Source organism: Podarcis bocagei (assembly GCF_964188305.1).
Source record: "Podarcis bocagei genome assembly, chromosome: 17".
Taxonomy (NCBI): Eukaryota; Metazoa; Chordata; class Lepidosauria; order Squamata; family Lacertidae; genus Podarcis; species Podarcis bocagei.
The window spans coordinates 1,935,065-1,955,956 of NC_138143.1; the positions used below are offsets into that span (position 1 = coordinate 1,935,065).

The 20,892-nt window shown below is 44.4% G+C and overlaps 1 protein-coding gene across 1 annotated transcript in view; it reads right to left on the reverse strand.

Annotated features, from left to right (window-relative positions):
* Positions 1-9,294, reverse strand: part of DNMT1 (DNA methyltransferase 1) — a 62,398-nt gene extending 53,104 nt beyond the window's left edge. Inside the window, exons 1-4 of the mRNA XM_081177333.1 lie at positions 9,203-9,294; positions 2,542-2,584; positions 2,316-2,423; positions 333-612 (exon numbers count right to left, since the gene is read on the reverse strand). Of these exons, the coding sequence (XP_081033459.1) occupies positions 333-612; positions 2,316-2,423; positions 2,542-2,584; positions 9,203-9,249 (478 nt within the window). The 5' untranslated portion in view covers positions 9,250-9,294. The remainder of the gene's footprint in view (positions 1-332; positions 613-2,315; positions 2,424-2,541; positions 2,585-9,202) is intronic.
* Positions 9,295-20,892: the final 11,598 nt, after the last annotated feature.

The window sequence follows — 20,892 nt, forward strand, 5'->3', positions numbered from 1 at the left end:
TATGCAAGGAGACAGCAAGCCAATTCATGAGTAGGAGCTAGGAGCAGATCCTGCAGATGGCTCATTTGTCCAGGCTGAACGTAAATGAGAACCTGCAATGCTCCGCTAATAAAACTAGTCAAAGGCCAACCTCTGGCAAACAAGTCCACAGAAGTAACTATGCCACATCTGCCCTCATTTATTTGAAACCTAAATAGTAAGTGGGAGTGGGGAGAGAAACACCCTCAATTTCCAGAAGGCTTTGGCTTTCCTGCCATTTATGCTATGTATCCAGAGTCAAAGTAGTGGAGACTCCCAAGAGCCATGTTAAAGCAAGTCTCTAAATGACGTACTTCTGTTCTCACTGTTGGACTTGCTCTTCCTACCCCTGCGGGCTTTGGGCACAGAGGGTGAGGCCAATGGTGTGGAGGAGCAAGACGATGCTGCTGCCTCCTCCACCTCCATGGTGCTGTCCTCTTCTCCCTTGCTGCTTCTTCTCTCAGGCTCTTCATCACTGCCATAGGCACCATTTTCTGTGCAGCCGTTGGGCTTCTGGCCAAGCTCCAGGCTATCTCCATTCTCCAAAGCGAGTTCTTGGTGGAGCAAGGTTTTGACTTTGGCCAGGTACAGTTCCTGCAGCAAAGGGAAAGAGGAACAGGCTGAGTGCAGTGCACATATTCTGGGCACATCAATGGACTTTGCAGAGGAGGAGGGGGGAGATAAGAAATTCTGAGATCCTGGTTCCACCTGCTGCGTCTTTCTTCCGGGAGCAAAAGAGGAAAGACGCAACCTGCCAGCTCCAGTGAAGGCAATTTGAGCTGCCAATACATGGTGGATGGGGAGCCAAGACGTATCGGCAGCTCAAAATGTCTGAAACCGATAATGCAATGTGAATGCCATACCGGTTTCAGACAATAAATCGGATTATCGCCCAGCTGTGGAACACAGTGGACAATCTGTCCATGCTCCTTTACAGCAGATGAACTGCCTGGCCAAGATATAAATCACAGTCAAATCTACACATATATCCTTTCACTCACACAATATTTTTGACATGCAATAGCATGATAAGTATGCTGCCAACCGCCCCGAGATCTATAGATGTAGGGTGGTATACAAAATTTAATAATAATACCCCCCCACACACACACACACTTATTCTTACAGCACAACACTATAGAGTCTACATGCCAGGCCAGAGTATGAAATCAGTGTTAGAAACAGATACGAAGGCTGGGAGCTAAATGGCACCTTAAACCTAGGTTATGGGTGCAACAATTGAATGCCTAGGCACACTTTTTATAACAAGAATACAAGGCTGAAAATGAATGAACTGCAGGTAAAATCTCATATTCATGTTTCACGTTGTCTAGTTCTCATCTGAAGATTTCAAAAAACAAAGCCATGCTTCCCCTGCCCACCCCCCTGATATTCTTAAGAGGGTCTCTTCTCCAGTCTTCAGAGAGTAGCTGGAAGTGGGGAGGCAGAAAAGGTCCTCCTTTCCTTCCACTCTGCAGTTTTAATCTGAAATCTTAGGCGCAGTACTGCACCCAGAGCTCAGAAACTGCTCGAGCTAATGAAATTACCAGTCACAAAATGCGCTGAGAATAATGGGAGTTTCAAACACTGTGTAAAATAGCCCTTAGCCTACAATGCAATGATCTGGCTCAGTGTCCTTGAATATGTATAGAAAAAGACAGGCAGAAATCTATTGTTTTGGCCATTGTCTCAACAGAATACTGTGGAGTTATCATCCTAGTTATGATCCTAATGCAGAGTCATACAATTTAGCACAATCTAGAGCAATCTATGGAATTTACAATCTGCCTTAGATTAAAAAAAAACAATTTATATAAAGCTAGGAACCAGGTGGCTCCTGGGACTTGTGTTCTAGACGCCAAAACAAAATGTCTAGGTGCCATTTTAATTTTGCTGCCATGCTACCCCATAGACCACCTAATTCGCCCTACAGCAGCAAGCAAGCAATAAAATCAATCAATATTATTATTATTATTTTGCTGCCAGGTGCATCAGGTGGTCTGCAGGGAAGTGTGGCACTGAAAGACAAGTCTTTTGCTGCCACGTTACCCCACAAACCCTCTGATCTGCCCAGCAGAATATATACCCCCCACACACAAATAAATACATAAATATACATACACACACACACACACACACATATATATATATATATATGTTGATAACTGCAGCAAACTGGAGAACCTTTCTCATTTTAGAAATCACCCCCATCCAACTGGGAAGGCAGGCACAGTCAAACCCACAGAACGGTATCTGAATGGAACAGGAGGAACTGACCCATCCCTATAATTACCTACCTCTGAAAGCTCCTCTTTGTGAAACTTGGTCTCCAGGTCTTTCAGTTGATTCTGAACATCGGCTTGCAAGAAGCCGTGCATCAGACTCAGTTTTTCCTTAACACATTCCTAAAGACAGACAGAGAGCATATTAAACTGGCAACTCACACCTTCTAAGGGGGTGGCTGCAAGGAGGCACTGGCATGACTCTCCATTAAAAGGGGGAGGGGGACACTCGTGCACTCACTCTTTCACCAAGACCATCTTCATCCCTTTCTAGATCTTTTAGCCTGTTTGAAAAACAAACAAAAACAAACACAGTTCCTCATTAGGAAACAGCCTCTTACAAGGGAGCTTCAGAGGGCTGAGACAGGTGGTATTTCACCTCCTGGATGACACTGGGGTAGGGAAGGGGGAAAGAGGGGCTTGGCAGCAGTATGTGGGACACCAACACACGTCTCCCTGCTGCCCTCACGCCTGGGCAGTAGGACTCAGGGGGAAGCGGCGTTTATTGGCAGAAATGGAGAACCTGGCCCCTCCAGATGTCTCAGATTCTTTTATCTGCACCATGTCATCTGTCAATAGTACCCAAGAGCCACCTGGCTTACTGCAGAGAATAAGGAGATACCTAAGTTGGCTAAAAGAATAAAATGTTACTTCCATCTCCCTTATTCTAGCCCTGTTAATGGCTGTGGCTGGGTTGGCATCACTTGGTTGGTTCTCCCCACCAGCACTGCTCAGGAAGCCTCACCTCGAGAAAGAGAAATCAATACATTTCCACAGAGTGAGAAAATGGATGTCTCCCTCAGCTGACACGAGAATTTGGTCATCCAAGCCCAGGAAGGACAAAGAACCCGGGAAGAAGTCAAGCATGCCTTAGCATTCCATGCTGTTATTTGTTTTGTTGTTGCTTTATTTGCCATATTCACTAAGATGGCAATCCAACAAAACCATTCTGAGGGAAGAATTGGAATTGAGTGGGGTAGAAACCTATATAGAAAGATTATCCCTTAGAATAGCTGGGGTGGGGGTCTAGAGTGCTCAATTTAGGGAGGAAATCCATGCTACCGCCCACCCCTTCACAGACCCACCAACTGAGAGCATGTTCTAGCTGGCTAGCAAGGATTATTTCAGATCTGTGGAATGCTTCCCTAATTTCCCAGGAAGAGTTGGCTGGGGGGGGGGGGGAGAGCCAAAGCCAAGCTCAGCCCTTCAGAGGCAGCACCTAGACCAGGGCAAGCCAGCCAGCATGTCCTGCAGGACATTGTTTGACTACAACTCCCATTCATCCCTGACCAATGGCCAGGCTTGCTGGGGCTGATGGAAGTTGAAATCCAACAATATCCAGATGTCACCATGTTGGCTACCCCTAACCTAGACCCACAGCTGCCTATGCAGAGGGAAGCAGCAGTGGGGTTGCTGACATGCCAATTTGGATTGGAGGGGAAGAATGGGTTCCACTGATGAAGGCCAAGGGGGAGATGAATCGTAGAATTATAGAGTTGGAAGGGACCACGAGGATGATCGAGTCCAACCCCATGCAATGCACGTAGAAAACCTGCTTCCCTCTGGTCACCCCCTTCCTATGCTGATGTGTTTGTATTTGTGGATTCACACAGAGACCTTAGGCTTTGAATTCCACTTCCCCCAAAATCTATGTGTCCTCTTCTCAAGAGCCAAACATTTCCAGCTGGAAGCCAGAAATCTACAAAATGGCATATGAAAGTTTTCCCTCAAAGCACATGATTAAACAGAGGCCCCAGCTACATACAGGCACCAATATGTTCCAGAAAGCAACTCTGGAGACCCTCTTCTGCACTTTCTGTCATTTCCTGATGTGTACAGACACACATGCCTGTAAGAACAGGAGCAAATTTTTCAGAAACTGACTAATTCCTTAACTCCATTGAGGCAAAATGTTTCTCTTTGGATGCGTACCAGGGAACCACCCCCTCAACCAAAAACAAAGAGCTGCTGACACACTTTGCCCCAGGACACAAGCCAAGGCAAAAAGGGCGCCATTTGCTTGCACTTTGCACATTTAATTCCTGTTCCATTGTGACATTCCCTGAGGCCAAGGGAGTGCCGCCACATGCAAGTCCCCCCCCCCACTCCAACTTTGCATCCAATTTTGATATTTTTCCCATGTCTCTTTTTACTTATCCTACAAATCCAAAGTGGCCAGCCACCACTACCCTAGCACAGTGTTTCCCAACCGGTGTTCCGCGGCACACTAGTGTGCCGTGAGACACCGGCTGGTGTGCCGTGGGAGGGAGGCGGGCGAGAGGCGGCGGCGAGAGGCGGCAGGGAGGATCCGCGTCGAGCCGGGGCGGCTCCGCGGTGGTCGTGCCGAGCGGCGGGGCAGCGCGCGCAAAAGGGAGGAGCGCGAGACAGCGGAGGAGGAGGAGGCCGGCATGTCCGGGCAGCAGCAGCAACAGCAGCAGCAGCAACTCCCGGCGACGGCTCCTCCTCCGCCCGCTATCGCAGCCGCCGCCGCCTCAGCTGCTGCCGCCGCCTCAGCTGCCCTCGCTCTGCTGCCTCCTCCCACCCCGGCAAGGGGGAGGGAAAAAACTTTCATTTTTGTGCGTCCCTCCCGGCGTGACGCTGCGCGCTGACGTCACGGGGGCGGGGCTTTAATGGTGGTGTGCCGCGAGATTTTTTTCCGGTAAGCAGGTGTGCCGTTGCCCAAAAACGTTTGGGAAACACTGCCCTAGCATATAACACATCCTTAGCACACTAGTTTACATTCTTGTTTTACAACTTAGTGAACTGTAGGGAAGAAATCTCTCTTAGGCGAGAAGTCTTTTTGTAAATAATTTTTTATTAGTTTTCCAATATTCCCTCAATAATAGCCAAATTATAACAATATCAATTAATTCCCAATTAATACAATTATACAAATGCCAATCAACTTCCAATTAATACATTTTAGTTAAAATGGCTCCCGCATGATGGATTGGATGCATTTCCGATCTTATGCCACTGTGTTTCATAATCTCATTAATTTCAGTTATATTTCAGTTATAATAATAATCTTTTAATCAACAGCTGCATAATTAATGATTTCCATTTGTGTTGTTATATTATATAAATTTATAAAACTTCAAGTGAGGAATTCAAACTACAGTCATACCTCGGGCTACAGATGCTTCAGGTTGCGTTTTTTCGGGTTACGGACGCGCCAAAACCCGGAAGTACCGGAACGGGTTACTTCTGGGTTTCGGTAGTTGCACATGCGCAGAAGTGCTAAATTGCGCTTTGCGCATTCTGAATTACAGCCCGCATGTGCACATGCGCAGCACTGCATGTTGTGAACGCTGTGGGTTGCAAACATGCTTCCCGCACAGATCACGTTCACAACCCGAGCATCCACTGTATTATCTTTGTTCTGTCCTGCATGTGAAAAACTGTTATGTCCATGGAGAGTCCTTTTGACCATATATGGTGTTGTCTCTTTCACTTCCCAGCTGATGCTGCCTCCCATCATGACTTGAGGCAGAACTGCGTCTCAAAAGTTTCTCAAAGGACTTCTCTCTCCATCCCTTGCCTCAGTGTCTCAGAACAGACAACAGCCTGCTAACTGAACCTCTTGGGCTTGCCGATCGGAAGATCTGCGATTTGAATCCGGGGTGAGCTCCCGTTGCTCTGTCCCAGCTCCTGCCAACCTAGCAGTTCAAAAGCACACCAGTGCAAGTAGATAAATAGATACCCAGTCGCCTTTGACTGGACTTAACTGTCCAGAGGTCCTTTACCTTTGTTTTTCTTCAGCCTAGGCAAGTGGGCTATTTTCCAATGTGCTGGAGATTTTCCTTTGCAACTCTCAGTATCTCTGCAACACCACTCCCACAGCCCTGTTTCCTTTCTTCCTTACAGCTGAGATTTATGGCCAATTATCCTTTATCTTAAATTACATTCTGTCAGAAGCACAAACAAATCTCAGTCTCTTCTTCCTTTTTCAATGTTTTAAGTGGAGGTGGGGGGAACGACTCTTATGTTTCCAGCATACCTGAGCTTCCCCTCCCCCTCCTTTCTTCTTTTCAAGTCACACACAGTCTTCATTCTTGCTAATTAATCTCAATAATACTCAAATTTCTCCCTTCCTCACTTGTAAATATTTTTTCATCTTGCATTCTAGAGAGGGTTGCCGAATCATAAATATAAAAAGAAGCTTAGAATAAGCAAACCATGGGCTTCCCTCTCCCAGCAGTCTCTCGCACCAAATAAAATCTTATTTCAGTTCATGCAGCTGAATGTCCCACAGTTTATCATTGCATATTTTTCCAGCAACCCACCCCCATTATTTTAAAGCCAATTTAAAAATCAATTAATGAGGTGACCTCTATTTCCAGAAAAGGAGTCCGGGGTGTTGCGGCAGACAAAGTGCTTCTGCACCCAGTGCCTTTGCCTGTTCTCACACTCCATGGGGAAGTGAGTGCCAGACCTCAGGGCAAACAGCGGATGAGAGTCCATTCCTCTCAAGCCCACCAAGGAATTCTGAGAATGGTTTAACCCCCACCATTCTCATTATCTTTATCTGCTTCTCCCTGCAATGTCAAGGGAGTCGTCCATTCCTGGCACAAAATGGAAATGGAAGCCTGTTAGGCAAGAAGTCTTGCTGCTAAAATACAAGTGCTTCCAGTGCCTTCTCTCCTTGGGGAAGAATCTCTTTGAAGACTCTTGAGAGAAGCTGCCAAATCTGAATTATTTTTTCCTCAAATTTGCCATTATCAGACGTGCTCAACAAACTGCCTAACTCTGACTAAAAGTGCTGAATGTATAACTTGCTTAAGGTCAGCAATGCAAATCTACTGGGCCAAATTCAGAATCCTAAGAAATGCCACCTACCCACAACCCCCTTGCCAAAGAGAAACAGAAGTCTGAACTGTTAGAATAGAACTTACAGGCTGAGCTGCTGGCCCAGAATCCTTCACTCGGAAGCTCCCTTCCATACGAAAGCACCATAGACCAAACTTGTGTGCAAGGCAACACAGAGATGGAAAATAATGGAAGCTGAAGAGGTTTTGTTTGAGAACATGTTGCTGTGTTGGACAAGAGTCTACCATCAGCCCCTCCTCTTCCAAGAATGATATGTTCCCATTGAGGGCAGACAATCGAAAAATGCGGAAAGGGGGGAAATGGTTTAGGAAAATCCCAGAGCTGAAGTTTAGAGCCACCACTGGCTCTCATAAGGGAAAGGCAAGCAAGTTCCTCCCAGACTGTTGACTCCAGACAACAGCAGAGAAGCAGTTGCTGCCCGCCTGCCCTGCTCTGAGAGGGAGACTCAGGAAGTAGATGCGCAAACAGATGCACCATGCGGCACAAGCTACAGCCTCACAACCATTCACAGCTGTAATGGTGGGCAAAATGCACATACTAGAGTCTTCAAGGTGGAAAGCAGGCTGAAAAAAGGAAAGAAATGAGAAATAACCATTTCCTTCTTTCGGTCTGCATGGCTGTGAAAAGGCTAGCTTGTTTACTTTCCAGATTCCATTTTGCAATCGGGCCCAAAGGACCACCTAGGTTGGCTCTGAGAGCAGGAACACAGAGACATGACAGACCCTGAGCTACAACAGCACCCTATAGAACAAGGATTACATGGCTATTTTCCATCTGAGAGAGAAAAGTGAAAGTTAGAAAACAGAATACAGAAACAATGATGATGATAAATATTTGCTACCAACAATTTCAGAAATAAGATCAAAAGCTTAAAAATAAGTTGAGAAACAGTAAAGGTGTGCAGCGTTACTTCAGTGTAAAGAAGCAACTGGCATCCTCTAGGCTAGGAAGAAATCCCAATGGGGCAAGAGAGGGCAGCGCTACCTCCCATCCCAGACCCAACCTGTTTTGGCAGCAGAGCACAGATATCAGTTTCAGAAGCAGCAAGCAGAGGCACTTCGACAAAGGAAATTGTTTTGAACAGATTAGGGAAATAGACAGCTACTACTATGTGGAATGACAGGTAGGCGAGATTAGACCTGGGGGGGGGGTACCCAAAAAACACCTCCCAAGGGGAGCAGAGGGAAGGGCTCCACTGAAACGCAGCGGGCATTAGAAGTGGAGAACCAAGCAGCCATTGCAAGCTCGTGGCTGCCAATGACGCCAACCCACCATGGCGTTTGCCCGGGCTTCCGCTTAACCCTTCCCCTCAAGAGACACAGGCACATTCCCGCCAAGCCAGGCTTTCCACTGGAAACGCTCCTCCATTTCCTCTCACAGGTGCCAAGGGGGGCACAGGGAGAGAAAGGGGGCCGGTCAGCAAGGGAAAGGCAAAGCCCCCGGAAAAGTGAAGGGCTGCTTTCGGCTTCTCTGCTGCTTCTCCCCTCTGGACCCCAAGGAAAGGCAGGTTGGCTGCAGGAAAAGTGACTCCTCTTCCTCCTCACATCGTCGCTGCTTTTGGAAAATCCTAGCAGAGAATTAGTCACCTTCATTCCCCAGAACCCTATTTTTTTACGAAGAAAAGTTGGGGCACCAGCCCCTTCAGAAGGGAGGGGGACGGAGGGAGCGGAAAGTTGACAATGAATTCCTTGGGGACATTTACCGACAGCTGAACCCCCTTCGAGCTGTGGTTTGACAGCCATAGCAATGCAGGTCTAGGGACACCCCTCCAATTGTGCATTCAAAGGGAAAGCGCTTTCCTTCCTGGGCGCTGCAATTCCCGGAGGGGGAGAACTCGCCCCCCCCCCGTAATGCGGGCCTCTGCGCAGGCGAGGCTCCCCCCGGCCGCCCCCTCCGGAGACCAGAGCCCGCCTTTCGGGAAACTTTCCTTGGGAGGCTCCTGGGCCGGGAGGGCGCGGGGCGGGGGGGGGCGGCCTGGGCGGGAGAAGGCGCCCCCTCGGGAAAGGGGCTGGGGACCCCCCGGCGGGGCGGGGAAGCGCCTCGCCCCCCCCCCGCGAGGGGCCCGCACTCACCGCCGGCGCAGCTCCTCCGGGGTCAGCGGGGCGGCCCGGGCGGGCATCGGGGCAGCGAGGCGGCGGCAGCGAGGCAGGCGGGCGGGCCGGGAGGAGACGGATTCGCGCGCGCGCGCCGGGAGGGAGGGAGGGGGCGGAGCGGGACCCGGCAGACCATCCGGAGTCGGGGAGGAAGGGGCGGGACTTCACGGCCGCCACTCACCGAGAGGGAGGAGCGGAAGAGGCGCGCGGGGCGGGGGGGAGGGGCCATTCTCCTTTCTGTCTCTCTGCGTGCAGCCCTTGCAGCTCTGCCCTGTGGAACTGAAAGGCCCGAGCCCGGAGCGGGAAATGCAGGCGCTCCTGCCCGAGGGACGCCCGGCTTCGGCCCGCGGCCTCCCCAGCCCCGTCTGCCCGAGGCTGCGCTCGCTGCTCCGCGGCCGGTGGCTCTGGCGGTGCGGCCCCGGGGCCCGAGCGCGGCTGCCTGAGGCGGCGGGGGCAGCAGATCCCCGGAGGAATCCCCCCCTCTTCTCTCCGCGCTCCTTCCGCGGCGGGCCCCACAATGCCCCGAGCAGACCCGGCCCTGCGCGGGGTGAGGCGCCTCTCTCTGGCCCTGCGGCTCCTCTCCCGGGAAGGCGCCTCAGGAAAAATAACCAACTTTTTAAAAAAAGAAATAAAAAAATCCCCTGTAATTATTTTCCCCACCCCACTGCCGCTGTATTTTTTGTCTCTACTATCATTCTGTTGCTTGGTTTTTCTGTTTCCTCCTTTACCCTGACAGTCATAAGGTTTTATAGGATATAGAAAGTTCTAGCAATTCAACCTTTTACTCAGACAGAAGTTTTGAAAGTCCCGTTATTTCTTCAGCTAAAAACACAAATTTTAAAGACAGTTATAAAACAGTGTCAATCCACAGTATTTATCGTTTGTTTTCTTCAACCTCTTGAAAAGCCCTCCTATTATCCACTTTTGGGAAATTTAAAATCTTTTAACCAACCAAGTCTTCCTCCTTTCTTCAGATTCTTCAAAAAGCCGTTAATCCATATTTAGAATAATCCACCAGGCTGTCTGATTCAAACATACAAACTTTAAAAGCAGGAGATTATAAAGCAAAAACGTTGTTGTCGTTTAGTCGTGTCCGACTCTTCGTGACCCCCTGAACCAGAGCACACCAGGCACTCCTGTCTTCCACTGCCTCCCGCAGTTTGGTCAGACTCATGCTGGTCTCTTCGAGAACACTGTCCCGCCATCTCGTCCTCCATCGTCCCCTTCTCCTTGTGCCCTCCATCTTTCCCAACATCAGGGTCTTTCCCAGGGAGTCTTCTCTTCTCATGAGGTGGCCAAAGTACTGGAGCCTCAGCTTCAGGATCTGTCCTTCCAGTGAGCACTCAGAGCTGATTTCCTTCAGAATTGATATGTTTGATCTTCTTGCAGTCCATGGGACTCTCAAGAGTCTCCTCCAGCACCAGAATTCAAAGGATCATTTCTTCGGTGATCAGCCTTCTTTATGGTCCAGCTCTCTGCATACTTGTTGTTGTTGTTTAGTCGTGTCCGACTCTTCGTGACCCCCTGGACCAGAGCACGCCAGGCACTCCTGTCTTCCGCTGCCTCCCGCACTTTGGTCAGACTTATGCTGGTAGCTTCGAGAACACTGTCCTCCCATCTCATCCTCTGTCGTCCCCTTCTCCTTTAAAAAAGAAAAGAAAAACGCTACCCTGCTTCAAAACCATTTCCAGCTTCTGTCAGTCTCAAAAAAAACCTTCATTTTTTAGATAGTTCTAAAAATATTTTCAGACAATTCCCAATATTAAATATTGTTTTTTTAACTCCACCCTTGCAGTGCCTGCCTCTTTTGGTTCAGAAGATGAAAAGGAGCAAGAGAAAGAAAAATGTTTCTTAATCAATCCACAAAGTCCACGTCCTGCTTTCTTCTCTTTCCCTTCCTCAATGTCCAGTTTAAGTCCTTTTGCAGTTTGGCAAACTTGCCAGAGAGTGTTAGGATTCTTGCCCTGTGCTTGCAGTCATGGGATTGTTTTTCTCACATGACAGTGTATGTTTTCATTCCACATAGTGGGAAGTGATGGAGACAGGATGTTTGTATTACTATGTTCTGTGATGTGGAACTATTATCCTTTGTCTCTTTCTCTTTGCTGTCTGATGAGAAAGAGGAAGGAGCTGAGTCAGAATGCTCCGAGTGTATTACATGTAAATAAAGTAGTTTAGCCAAAATGCTGTGCTGCTGAGTCTCACGCGAACTGCCAATACTCTGCAGAATCCTGAAGTGTGCTGATACTTCTTGATATCAGTCGCTGTGATGTTTGGGCTCTAGAAAGCTTTTGAAGCTCCCAAACGATGGACCAGGAGGGAGAGAACATGCCAGTCAGGCATGTGTCTCTGTCGGATGCCTACTCGTGTGTAGGACGTTCCTGACAGAGAGTACTTATAAAGTCTAAAAATAATGCATCCAGTATTTCCTTGATGCATGTTTTTAGCTCAGTTAATGTACTGGAATGCTTATTAAAAAGACTATTAGCGGGTATTTGTTTATTCTTTTGTCAGCCCCTGCAGATTTTACTCCATGCCAGCTCTGCAGGCGCGGGGAGGGAGGGGAGGGGACATAACAAGGCTCCTGAGCCCCATAGGGGTGCCACAGAAAGAGTAGTTGGTCAAGAGAACTGTGGACTCAAAAAGGTTGAAAACCTCTGCTATAGACCATGTTCTCTTACACTTGCCCTAGTATCAGCATGCTCGTGCAAAGATTATTGCCCCATTGCTTAGAATAATACCCTGAAGTTCAAGTTTGGAATTGTTCAGGAAACAGAAAACCAAACATCAGAAAGAGAGATAGTTGAGACAAAAAATACAGCGACACTGGTGGGAAAAATAATTACTGGGGATTTGTTTTACGTTTGTTATTTTTCATTAAGCACCTTCTCAGGAGAGGAGCAACAGGACCATCTGTTGGAATTTTGAGGAAATCACAAGTACTGATTCTTATTTTATGGAAATTGAAAATTTAAGACAATAATGATGATGATAAGTTTTGTATTTTGAACTTTAATAATTCAACTCATAACATTATGGCTAACACAGCAAAAAAGCCACCTTCAGGCCCAACAACTACTCCAGGTCAGAGTAAAGGTTCAATCACAGAAAGGTAAACAAAGTCAGACCTGATGACAATTTTATTAGAAATTAGGAAAGAAATGAAAAGAGGTATACAAAGACTGGAACAGAAAACCTCAGCAGTTGCAAATTTACAGTGGTACCTCAGCTTACATACGCTTCAGGTTACAGACTCCGCTAAGCCAGAAATAGTACCTCGGGTTAAGAACTTTGCTTCAGGATGAGAACAGAAATCGTGCTCTGGCGGCACAAAGGCAGCGGGAGGCCCCATTAGCTAAAGTGGTGCTTCAGGTTAAGAACAGTTTCAGGTTAAGAACGGACCTCTGGAACGAATTAAGTTCTTAACCCGAGGTACCACTGTATAACAGAAATTAAAGATTTGTCACATAAAGCATTAGAATTGGAAAAACAGTGCAGACATTAAAGGCCAAAACTTCATATTTGGAGGAATCTTCCAAGAAACTACAAGTCAAAATAAGAGGGAGCAAGAGAGGATGAAAGAAGACATGGAGGCATGATGCAATGAACAGGCACGATGTGATGGTGGTTCTGGAATTAAATAAAAAAAAAACTTCAGTTTTTGATTAAGAAGCGTTCTAAAGGATTTGCTGGAAGAAATAAGTGAAAAAATAATAAAAGAATTTGCTAACCTGATTGAATTAGAAGAAGAGGTCAGTGCGGCAGTGGACAAATTTTTCCATGCGAAATCTAGATATGCAAAAGCAAACAAAAAACTGAGGGATTGTATGGTTATTTTTAACTTGAAAGGAGTTAAAGAAAGAGTAATGCAAATGTACTACCAAAAGAACCTCCAGATTGATGGCCAAAAAATAATAACTTTGAAAGAAATTCCAATGAGATTGCTAAAGAAAAGAGCAAATTATATTTGTCGGATGCACTGAGATATAATAAAATCCCCTTCATTGGGAATACCCAGAATGTCAGGGACGAACCAGGGGTTTCAGATTCCCCAGAGGGAGGGGGGAGCCTGGGAGCAGAAGTGGACGAGGTGCCCAAGGGGGAGGGAGATAATGAGAGAGTGATTGGAATAAGCCAAGAGCAGGAGGCAGGAAGGGCTAGGGAGCCGGGAAGTTCACAGGAAACGCAAGGGTTAAGCTCGAGCTCAGAATTGGGGGCTCTTGCGAGGCATGTGGAAAAGAGGAGGGCTGAAAGGAGGTGGGAAAGTTTGTTATTTTATGAGCTGTTGGAGGGGCAAATGCAGGCCTCAGCAGAGATCTGAACTGAGTGACTCTGATGGATGATAACGATGTGCTAATGACCCATTGTAAATACTGTAATTAAAGACTATAAAAACGTCGAGAGGCTCCCATGGTGCTTGTGGTGAAGAAAGAAGCCCTCAGCTCTGATACAGAAGGAGTATATTTTACATATAAAGGGAGAAAACAAAGATGTCAGGATCCTACAGAAGCAGACAAATTATGGAGAATATGCGGGAAAGAGCTAGAAGGAGAAAAGGCATTTGGACTGGAAGCAGGACAGGAAGAATAAGACCCAACAAAAGTCGAGGTGAAAGAAAAATAAAGAATAAGATGGCATTGAAAATCTTAACCTGGAATGTAAATGGACTGAATAGTAAAACTAAAAGAAATAAGATCAAACATGTGGTGAAGAAGTTAAATCTGGATGTGATCAGCCTCCAAGAAACACATATTGCGAAGAAACATAGAAGAATTCTGATTAACAAAAGATTGGGAAAGGACTTTGTAACCTCTGACATAACAAACAAAACAAAAAAGCATTGTAATGTATTTAAAACCAGAGTTGGGCCCCGAAACCACTATTTAACGATGAATAAGGAAGAATTTAAAAAAAATGTTAATTGGTGTAGGTGCACCAAATGAGGGGAAAAACCTTATTTTTATAAGAGACTTGAAGTAATTAATTTAAATCAAGAGACAGATTTAAAGGTTGTTTGGGATGTGAATAAAGTGGTAATACAGGGCTTTTTCATACAGCAAAACACATACCAAAGAAAGAAAAGAGCAGAAAAACAAGACATTTTAGAAGAAATGAAAAGAAAAATAATAAACTCCCCACAAAAAAGGAAACAGTGAAAGATATTGCAAACACAGTTTTCAAAGATAGTAAATCAGGAAATAGAGTGGAGGATTAAATATTTAAAACAGAAACAATTGGAACAGGCCAATAAGTCTGGAAAACTATTAGCTAGGCAAATAAAGAAGAAACAAGAAAAAACTTGTATTAACAAAATATATATAGGAGGAAGAGTTGTGGAAAATCCGGAAGAAATAAGAGATCAATTTGTGAGCTATTTTACAGAACTATATAGAGCTAAACAAGGTGATATACAAGAAATGGATGGATATTTAGAAGACAGTGGAATACCTAAGATAGCAAAAGACAAAATGACATTTCTGAATGGTCTGGTGACAATGATGGAATTACAGCAAGCAATATTATGGGTAAAAGCAGGGAAGGCACCTTGACCTGATGGACTTTCAGCAATGTACTATAAAAAGTTACAAGATTACCTATTACAACCATTAAAAGGTATTATGAATATGACTTTAAATACAGGAAAGCTCCCAGAATCCTGGAAGTGTGCATGTATAACTAATTCCTAAGCAAGACAGAGACCCAGAGTTGCTTAAGAATTATTGACCTATATCTGTGTTGAATAATGATTATAAACTTTTTGCAGGCATATTAATTAATAGATTGAAAACTGTATTAAAAGATTCATCAACATCAGGCAGGGTTTCTTCCAGGAAGACAAATGAAAGATACCATTAGGAACGTAATTGATGTAATAGAATATTTAGAAGTGAGAAATGAAAAGCAGGCAGCCTTAATGTTTTTAGATGCAGCGAAAGCATTTGACAAAGTCTCCTGGGACTTTATGTTTAAAGTTTTGGAACACAGTGGTACCTTGGGTTACAGACGCTTCAGGTTACAGACTCCGCTCACCCAGAAATAGTACCTCAGGTTAAGAACTTTGCTTCAGGATGAGAACAGAAATCTTGCTCTGGCGGCAGCGGGAGGCCCCATTAGCTAAAGTGGTACCTCAGGTTAAGAACAGTTTCAGGTTAAGTACGGACCTCCAGAACGAATTAAGTTCTTAACCCGAGGTACCACTGTATATGGGTTGTGGAGACACTTTTATCAAAGGAGTTAAGGCAATATATACTGAACAGTCAACAAAATTGATAGTAAATAATGTGTTTACGGAGAATTGTAAAAAAACCCAACCAAAAACCTAAAGGGATTAGAGAAGGCTGTCTGCTGTCAACTTTATTATTTTTATTTGTTTTAGAAGTTTTGGTGCAAAGAATAAGAGGTAATCAAGAAATTAAAGGAATAAGGGTGGGGACAGAGACAATATAAACTAAAAGTATTTGCTGATGATGTGGTGATATTGATTCCAAAAGCATTAGAAGAGATTTAAATTTTTTGAGAAATAGTAGGTCTTAACATTATCAAAGATAAAACCAAGCTTCTGTTAAAGTTGCAAAACAACGAAGCACGGGACGATGGAAAAAATTCTGGAACAATAATGGGATATCAGCTCTGTCCAAGGCATGACGGATAACAGCAACAACCGGGGAAAACACAGACATAATATCTTACAAGGACAGGAAGAAACACCACGGACAAAATAATTGCCACACACAGGAAGAACAAGGTAATGCTTGAGTTCCTCACTTGTTTTATAAATCATTTAATGTGTCAACATGAATAGAAGTTATTAATGTTGCAGTTGTTGTATGAGGGGGGATGATGATGATGACGACTGGAATGTAATTGAGATTAACAAGATTTTGGAACATAGAAATAAAGAAAATAATCAAATCTAGCACGTGGGCCCCCACTTTATTTAAATTATATAATTCGGTATTTGAATGATTGATATTAATAATTGTATTATAAATTGGTATTGTTATAATGAGGCTGTTATTGGACTGTAATTGTAAATTAATAAAACTAATAAAAATTATTATTTAAAAATGAAAACTGTGTAGCGTATAGAAATTTGTTAAGAGAGGAAAGTGGAGAATTCAAATTAAAAGCGTTTAAGGATTTATCAGGAATGTTAACAACTTGGATACAATATAATCAGTTGAATGAAGTGTTTAAAAAGGATATGAAACGAGGGTTTTTTGGGGGGAGATATCTCAAAAAAAGACATGTTAGACTGTACAGTGGTACCTTGTTTTGCGACCAGGATCCGTTCCGGAGCCCTGGCCGCTAGCCGAAAAGGACGCTCTGTGCACATGCGCAGAGCGGTTTGTGCTTCTGTGCATGTGTGAGCACGTTCTGGTACTTCCGAGTTTGCCGCGGATGTTCGCTGGAACCACCACTAGACGAGGCGGACATTCGCGAAGGTATTACGGTAATGTTAAAGTGATGTCTAAAATGTATAATGTTATTGGAATGAGAGACAATAGATGAATAAGTGAAATCTTCAATGATACATGGGCAATCGATACTGGTCACAATATAGAAATGGAGGCATGGGAACAATTGTGGAATATGGATATAAAATTTACAGCGTGTTATGGTATAAGAGAAAATATATGAAAAAGTTATATTGATGGTAACTAGCACCTAGTAGATTGGCAAAAATGTATAAATCAAAATCCAACAAGTGTTGGAAATGTAAAGAGAAAGAAGGTACCTTTTTCCATATGTGGTGGTCTTGTAATAAGGCTAAAGCTTACTGGGAAATGATATATAATGAACTTTTCTTTTGGGGATAATGGGATCAGAGCTACCTAAACAATAAAGAAACTTATTTATGTATGCAACTACAGCCGCAAGAATATTTCCCCAAAATGGAAAGATGAGAAGAATGGTTGCAGAAATTAATGGAATATGCAGAAATGGTGGAACTCATCGGGAGAATAAGAAATCAAGACAACAAACTTTTTCTCAAAAAATGGAACTCGTTTATTGAATATTTACAAACAAATTACAAAAAGGCCAGGACATTAGCATGACTACTGTAAAAACCTGCAGATTGCGTGTGTGTGTTTGTGTGTGTAGTCACCAACAGAGGGGCCCACCACTTGGTGTTACACTTCAAAAGTTCAGGAGAATAAAGTCAGCCCCAGGTCCTTTCCTAGACTTACTTTTCCAATTAGTGACTTGATTCCTTGATGGTAACAGGTGGTCAATACAATACATCCAACGACTTCCTTGTACTTCCAAGATTAACTGCATATTCTGTTTCCTCCATCTAGTTTCCCCTTTTCCATTATATCTTAATCTACATTATACTGTTGAATTTACAACAATCCTGCTAGCATTTTCACTTGCCTACAATTGTTTCCCTGATACTCCCCAAATATTTTCCATTCATCTTCATACCCTCGTCCTTCTTGTTCTCCTGCCCTGCTGGTTAGGGCTGCTGGCTCTGCGCATTCCATCATTTTCAGCTGCCACTCCTCCTCTGGAGCCTCTCCCACAGTTAACCTTTTACAGTTGAAGATTGGCAATAATTTATTCAGCGTTGCTGAGAATATTGTATAGAAGATGCCTGTGGTGGGACAGGAAACCATTCAATAAACAATCATACATATTTATTTTGTTTACTAAATTTGTATACTGCCCTTCATCCATAGACTCAGGGTGGTTCACAACAAAGAATTACAGTACAAAATCACATTAATGGGATGTGCCAATTCTCATGATCTGGCTCTGATTACGTACACACTTGGAAATGTATTGGCAACAAGCATCTGAGGAGGATATTTTGAAACTTCAGGTGGGGAACAGATTAAGCATCTTTATCAGAAATTGCTCTCCTGAAGTTGATTTTCCCTTAAAACAAAAAGCCTCAAACAGCATTTGTGTTTCTGTTACTTGAGTTTGCAGCTAATATGTAGTTAGGCAATAACTCATATTTTAAAGTTTTCTAAATTAGAAGGAACCCAAACGCTAAGATTTTCCAAGTCAGGAATGTCTCCAGCCTTGGATAATATTATTTTATATGATTTCTCTCTCTCTCTCTCTCCTTACCTTTATCAAGTCTACAATCTTTCTTAGATTTGGCAACAAGAATAGCACACAGTATTCAAAAAGGGATGACCACAAATGAGTGAGTGAGAGAAAATATATGATATATTTATTTCCTTCTAATCATTTCCTTCTAATTTCTAACATTTATTTTTCCTTCATTTTTTCATTTGTCATTTTCAATAAGCTTTGTAACCTGACCCCAAGCATTTTGCTATTTCATTCATTTTCTCCTGTAACTGTTTAAAGCAGGTATTGGCTAACACCCAGTTTATGGGTTCCTGTCAGCAATCTACCTGCTGTATTCTGTATCAACTAAACTCTTATGATACATTTTAAAGACAGCACCATTTAGACCACATTTATTTCTATATAAAAATATTTATATACTTCTATTCATAAAAAATATCAGAGCAGTTTACAGCAGTTATGCATAAAGCCATAGTCAAAACCATAGTGCTATTTTAAAACTGGAGATCAGCTAACTACTGCTGTATTCCTGGAACAGCTATACTGGCCCTGGTAAACTGATTAACAGGAGTATTGTTATAAAGGCATTGAACTCCTTGTTGAAAAGAATCCAAAACAAAGGAGTGAAAAAATTTCCCCAGGCAACCACAAAGCTGGACTGAGACCAGTTTCGGAATTTTGTGCATGCCAACTCTGCTTTATTTTATTTATTAAGATACTTATATACTGCCTATTTTGCAGACATGTACAATATTTTTGCAAAGACAATTCAAAACTATGCAAATACAATGGAAATTTAATCAAATCAAGCAGGCAGTAAAAAATCTTTAAAAGTCTACAGTGGCTAACATCATGAGCCAGCAAAAGCCACAGTGAAAAATAAAAGTGTCTAGTGTTTAGTTTGTGCTGAAGTTGTATCACAGTCATACTTGCTTTTCATTCTCTCAGCATTATTTTTGCACTAGAATCTGAAGCCAGTTAAGTTACCAGTGTCTGAAGACATTCGGCAAATATAAAGCACTACTGCTTGGGCAGCAGATGGGGCTATTCACTAGGTCTTGCCATAAAACCCGGTCCCTTCCTGAGATCAGTCACAGCCAGCAAGTGTCTTTCTACTGAAACAAACTCCTGGACTCTGAACGTTCATCTGCACCATCTCAAAATTTGCTTGTTTCTTCATTTTGGGAGGTAGGAAGCACATGACACCTACAGGCAGGGTGATTTGTCAGGTTTCTTGAAGCTAAAATCCACTTTTCAACTAATTGGTATTAATGTGAAATTTTCTAAATCCATTCCATGCCACTGTGCCATGTGATATGTGTTTGCCATATCCCGGTTTTGGGGTTCCCCCATTTCCGTGTCTCTGGGCTGCTCCCCATGCCCGCGCCTCCCAGCCTCTGCCCTCCTCATCTCATTTCTTTTTCGTTTTGCTGCTGCTCATTTCCAGGTTCAACAAGACAGTTCCGCCAGTAGAACATAAGACTCTTAATCTAAGGGCCATGGGTCTGAGCCCCATATGGGGCAAAAAGATTCCTGCATTGCAGGGGGTGGACTAGATGACCCTTGTGGTCCCTTCCAGTTCTACCATTATATGATTCCATGAGGTGCACCTTTCTCTCTTTCTGTGTGCATTTACCTGGGAGGACTCAATGGGGCTTACTTCTGAATAGGAGTGCCTGATGGAATCTACACGCATATAATGCACCGAAACCTGGAAGTACCGGAACGGGTTACTTCTGGGTTTCATCGCTCGCACATGCGCAGAAGCACTAAATCACTCTTTGCGGATGTGCAGAAGCGCCAAATCGCAACCCATGTATGCGCAGATGCGGTGCTGTGGGTTGCGAACGTGCCTCCCGCATGGATCACGTTCGCAACCCGAGCGTTCACTGTAGTGTCATTTTTGTATATTGCACAACCCATTTAAAGCGCAGCTGTGTAACCGAGTCCCCTGAGACTGAGTTGTTCTTTGCGTTAGTCAGTGAGGAACGCAACTAGATTTTCCTTTATTTGAGGGGGCGCTGTTATGAGGGAATGACACACCCACACCCAAACTCACACACCACTGCCACTGTGCAGCTGAGTTCCCTTGTAGGGAACTTGATAGTGCAGCCGATCCCTCCAGAAATCAGCTTTGCCCACCCTATGCTCAGGACTTAGGAAGTGTAGAGTCTCACCAAGCATTTTGAACAACGCTTCCCAAACAGCCAGCTTCGCGACTGGGGAGCATAAGGTTGGCAAAGTCCTGTACTCAGCATTTCTCAAGCACCTGACAATCAGCTGGCTGTCGAGTGCTTGGAAAGGGATGAGCAAGTACAGTGGTACCTCGGGTTACAGACGCTTCAGGTTACAGACTCCACTAACCCAGAAATAGTACCTTGGGTTAAGAACTTTGCTTCAGGATGAGAACAGAAATCGGCTGCGCGGCAGCAGCGGTGTCCCCATTAGCTAAAGTGGTGCTTCAGGTTAAGAACAGTTTCAGGTTAAGAACAGACCTCCAGAACGAATTAAGTGCTTAACCCAAGGTACCACTGTAACTTGGACAGGCAGACAGGACAACCCACCTGCCTGACATCTGGTAGAGGCAGATTTAGGGGAGCGTGACCGGTTTGCCTGTACTG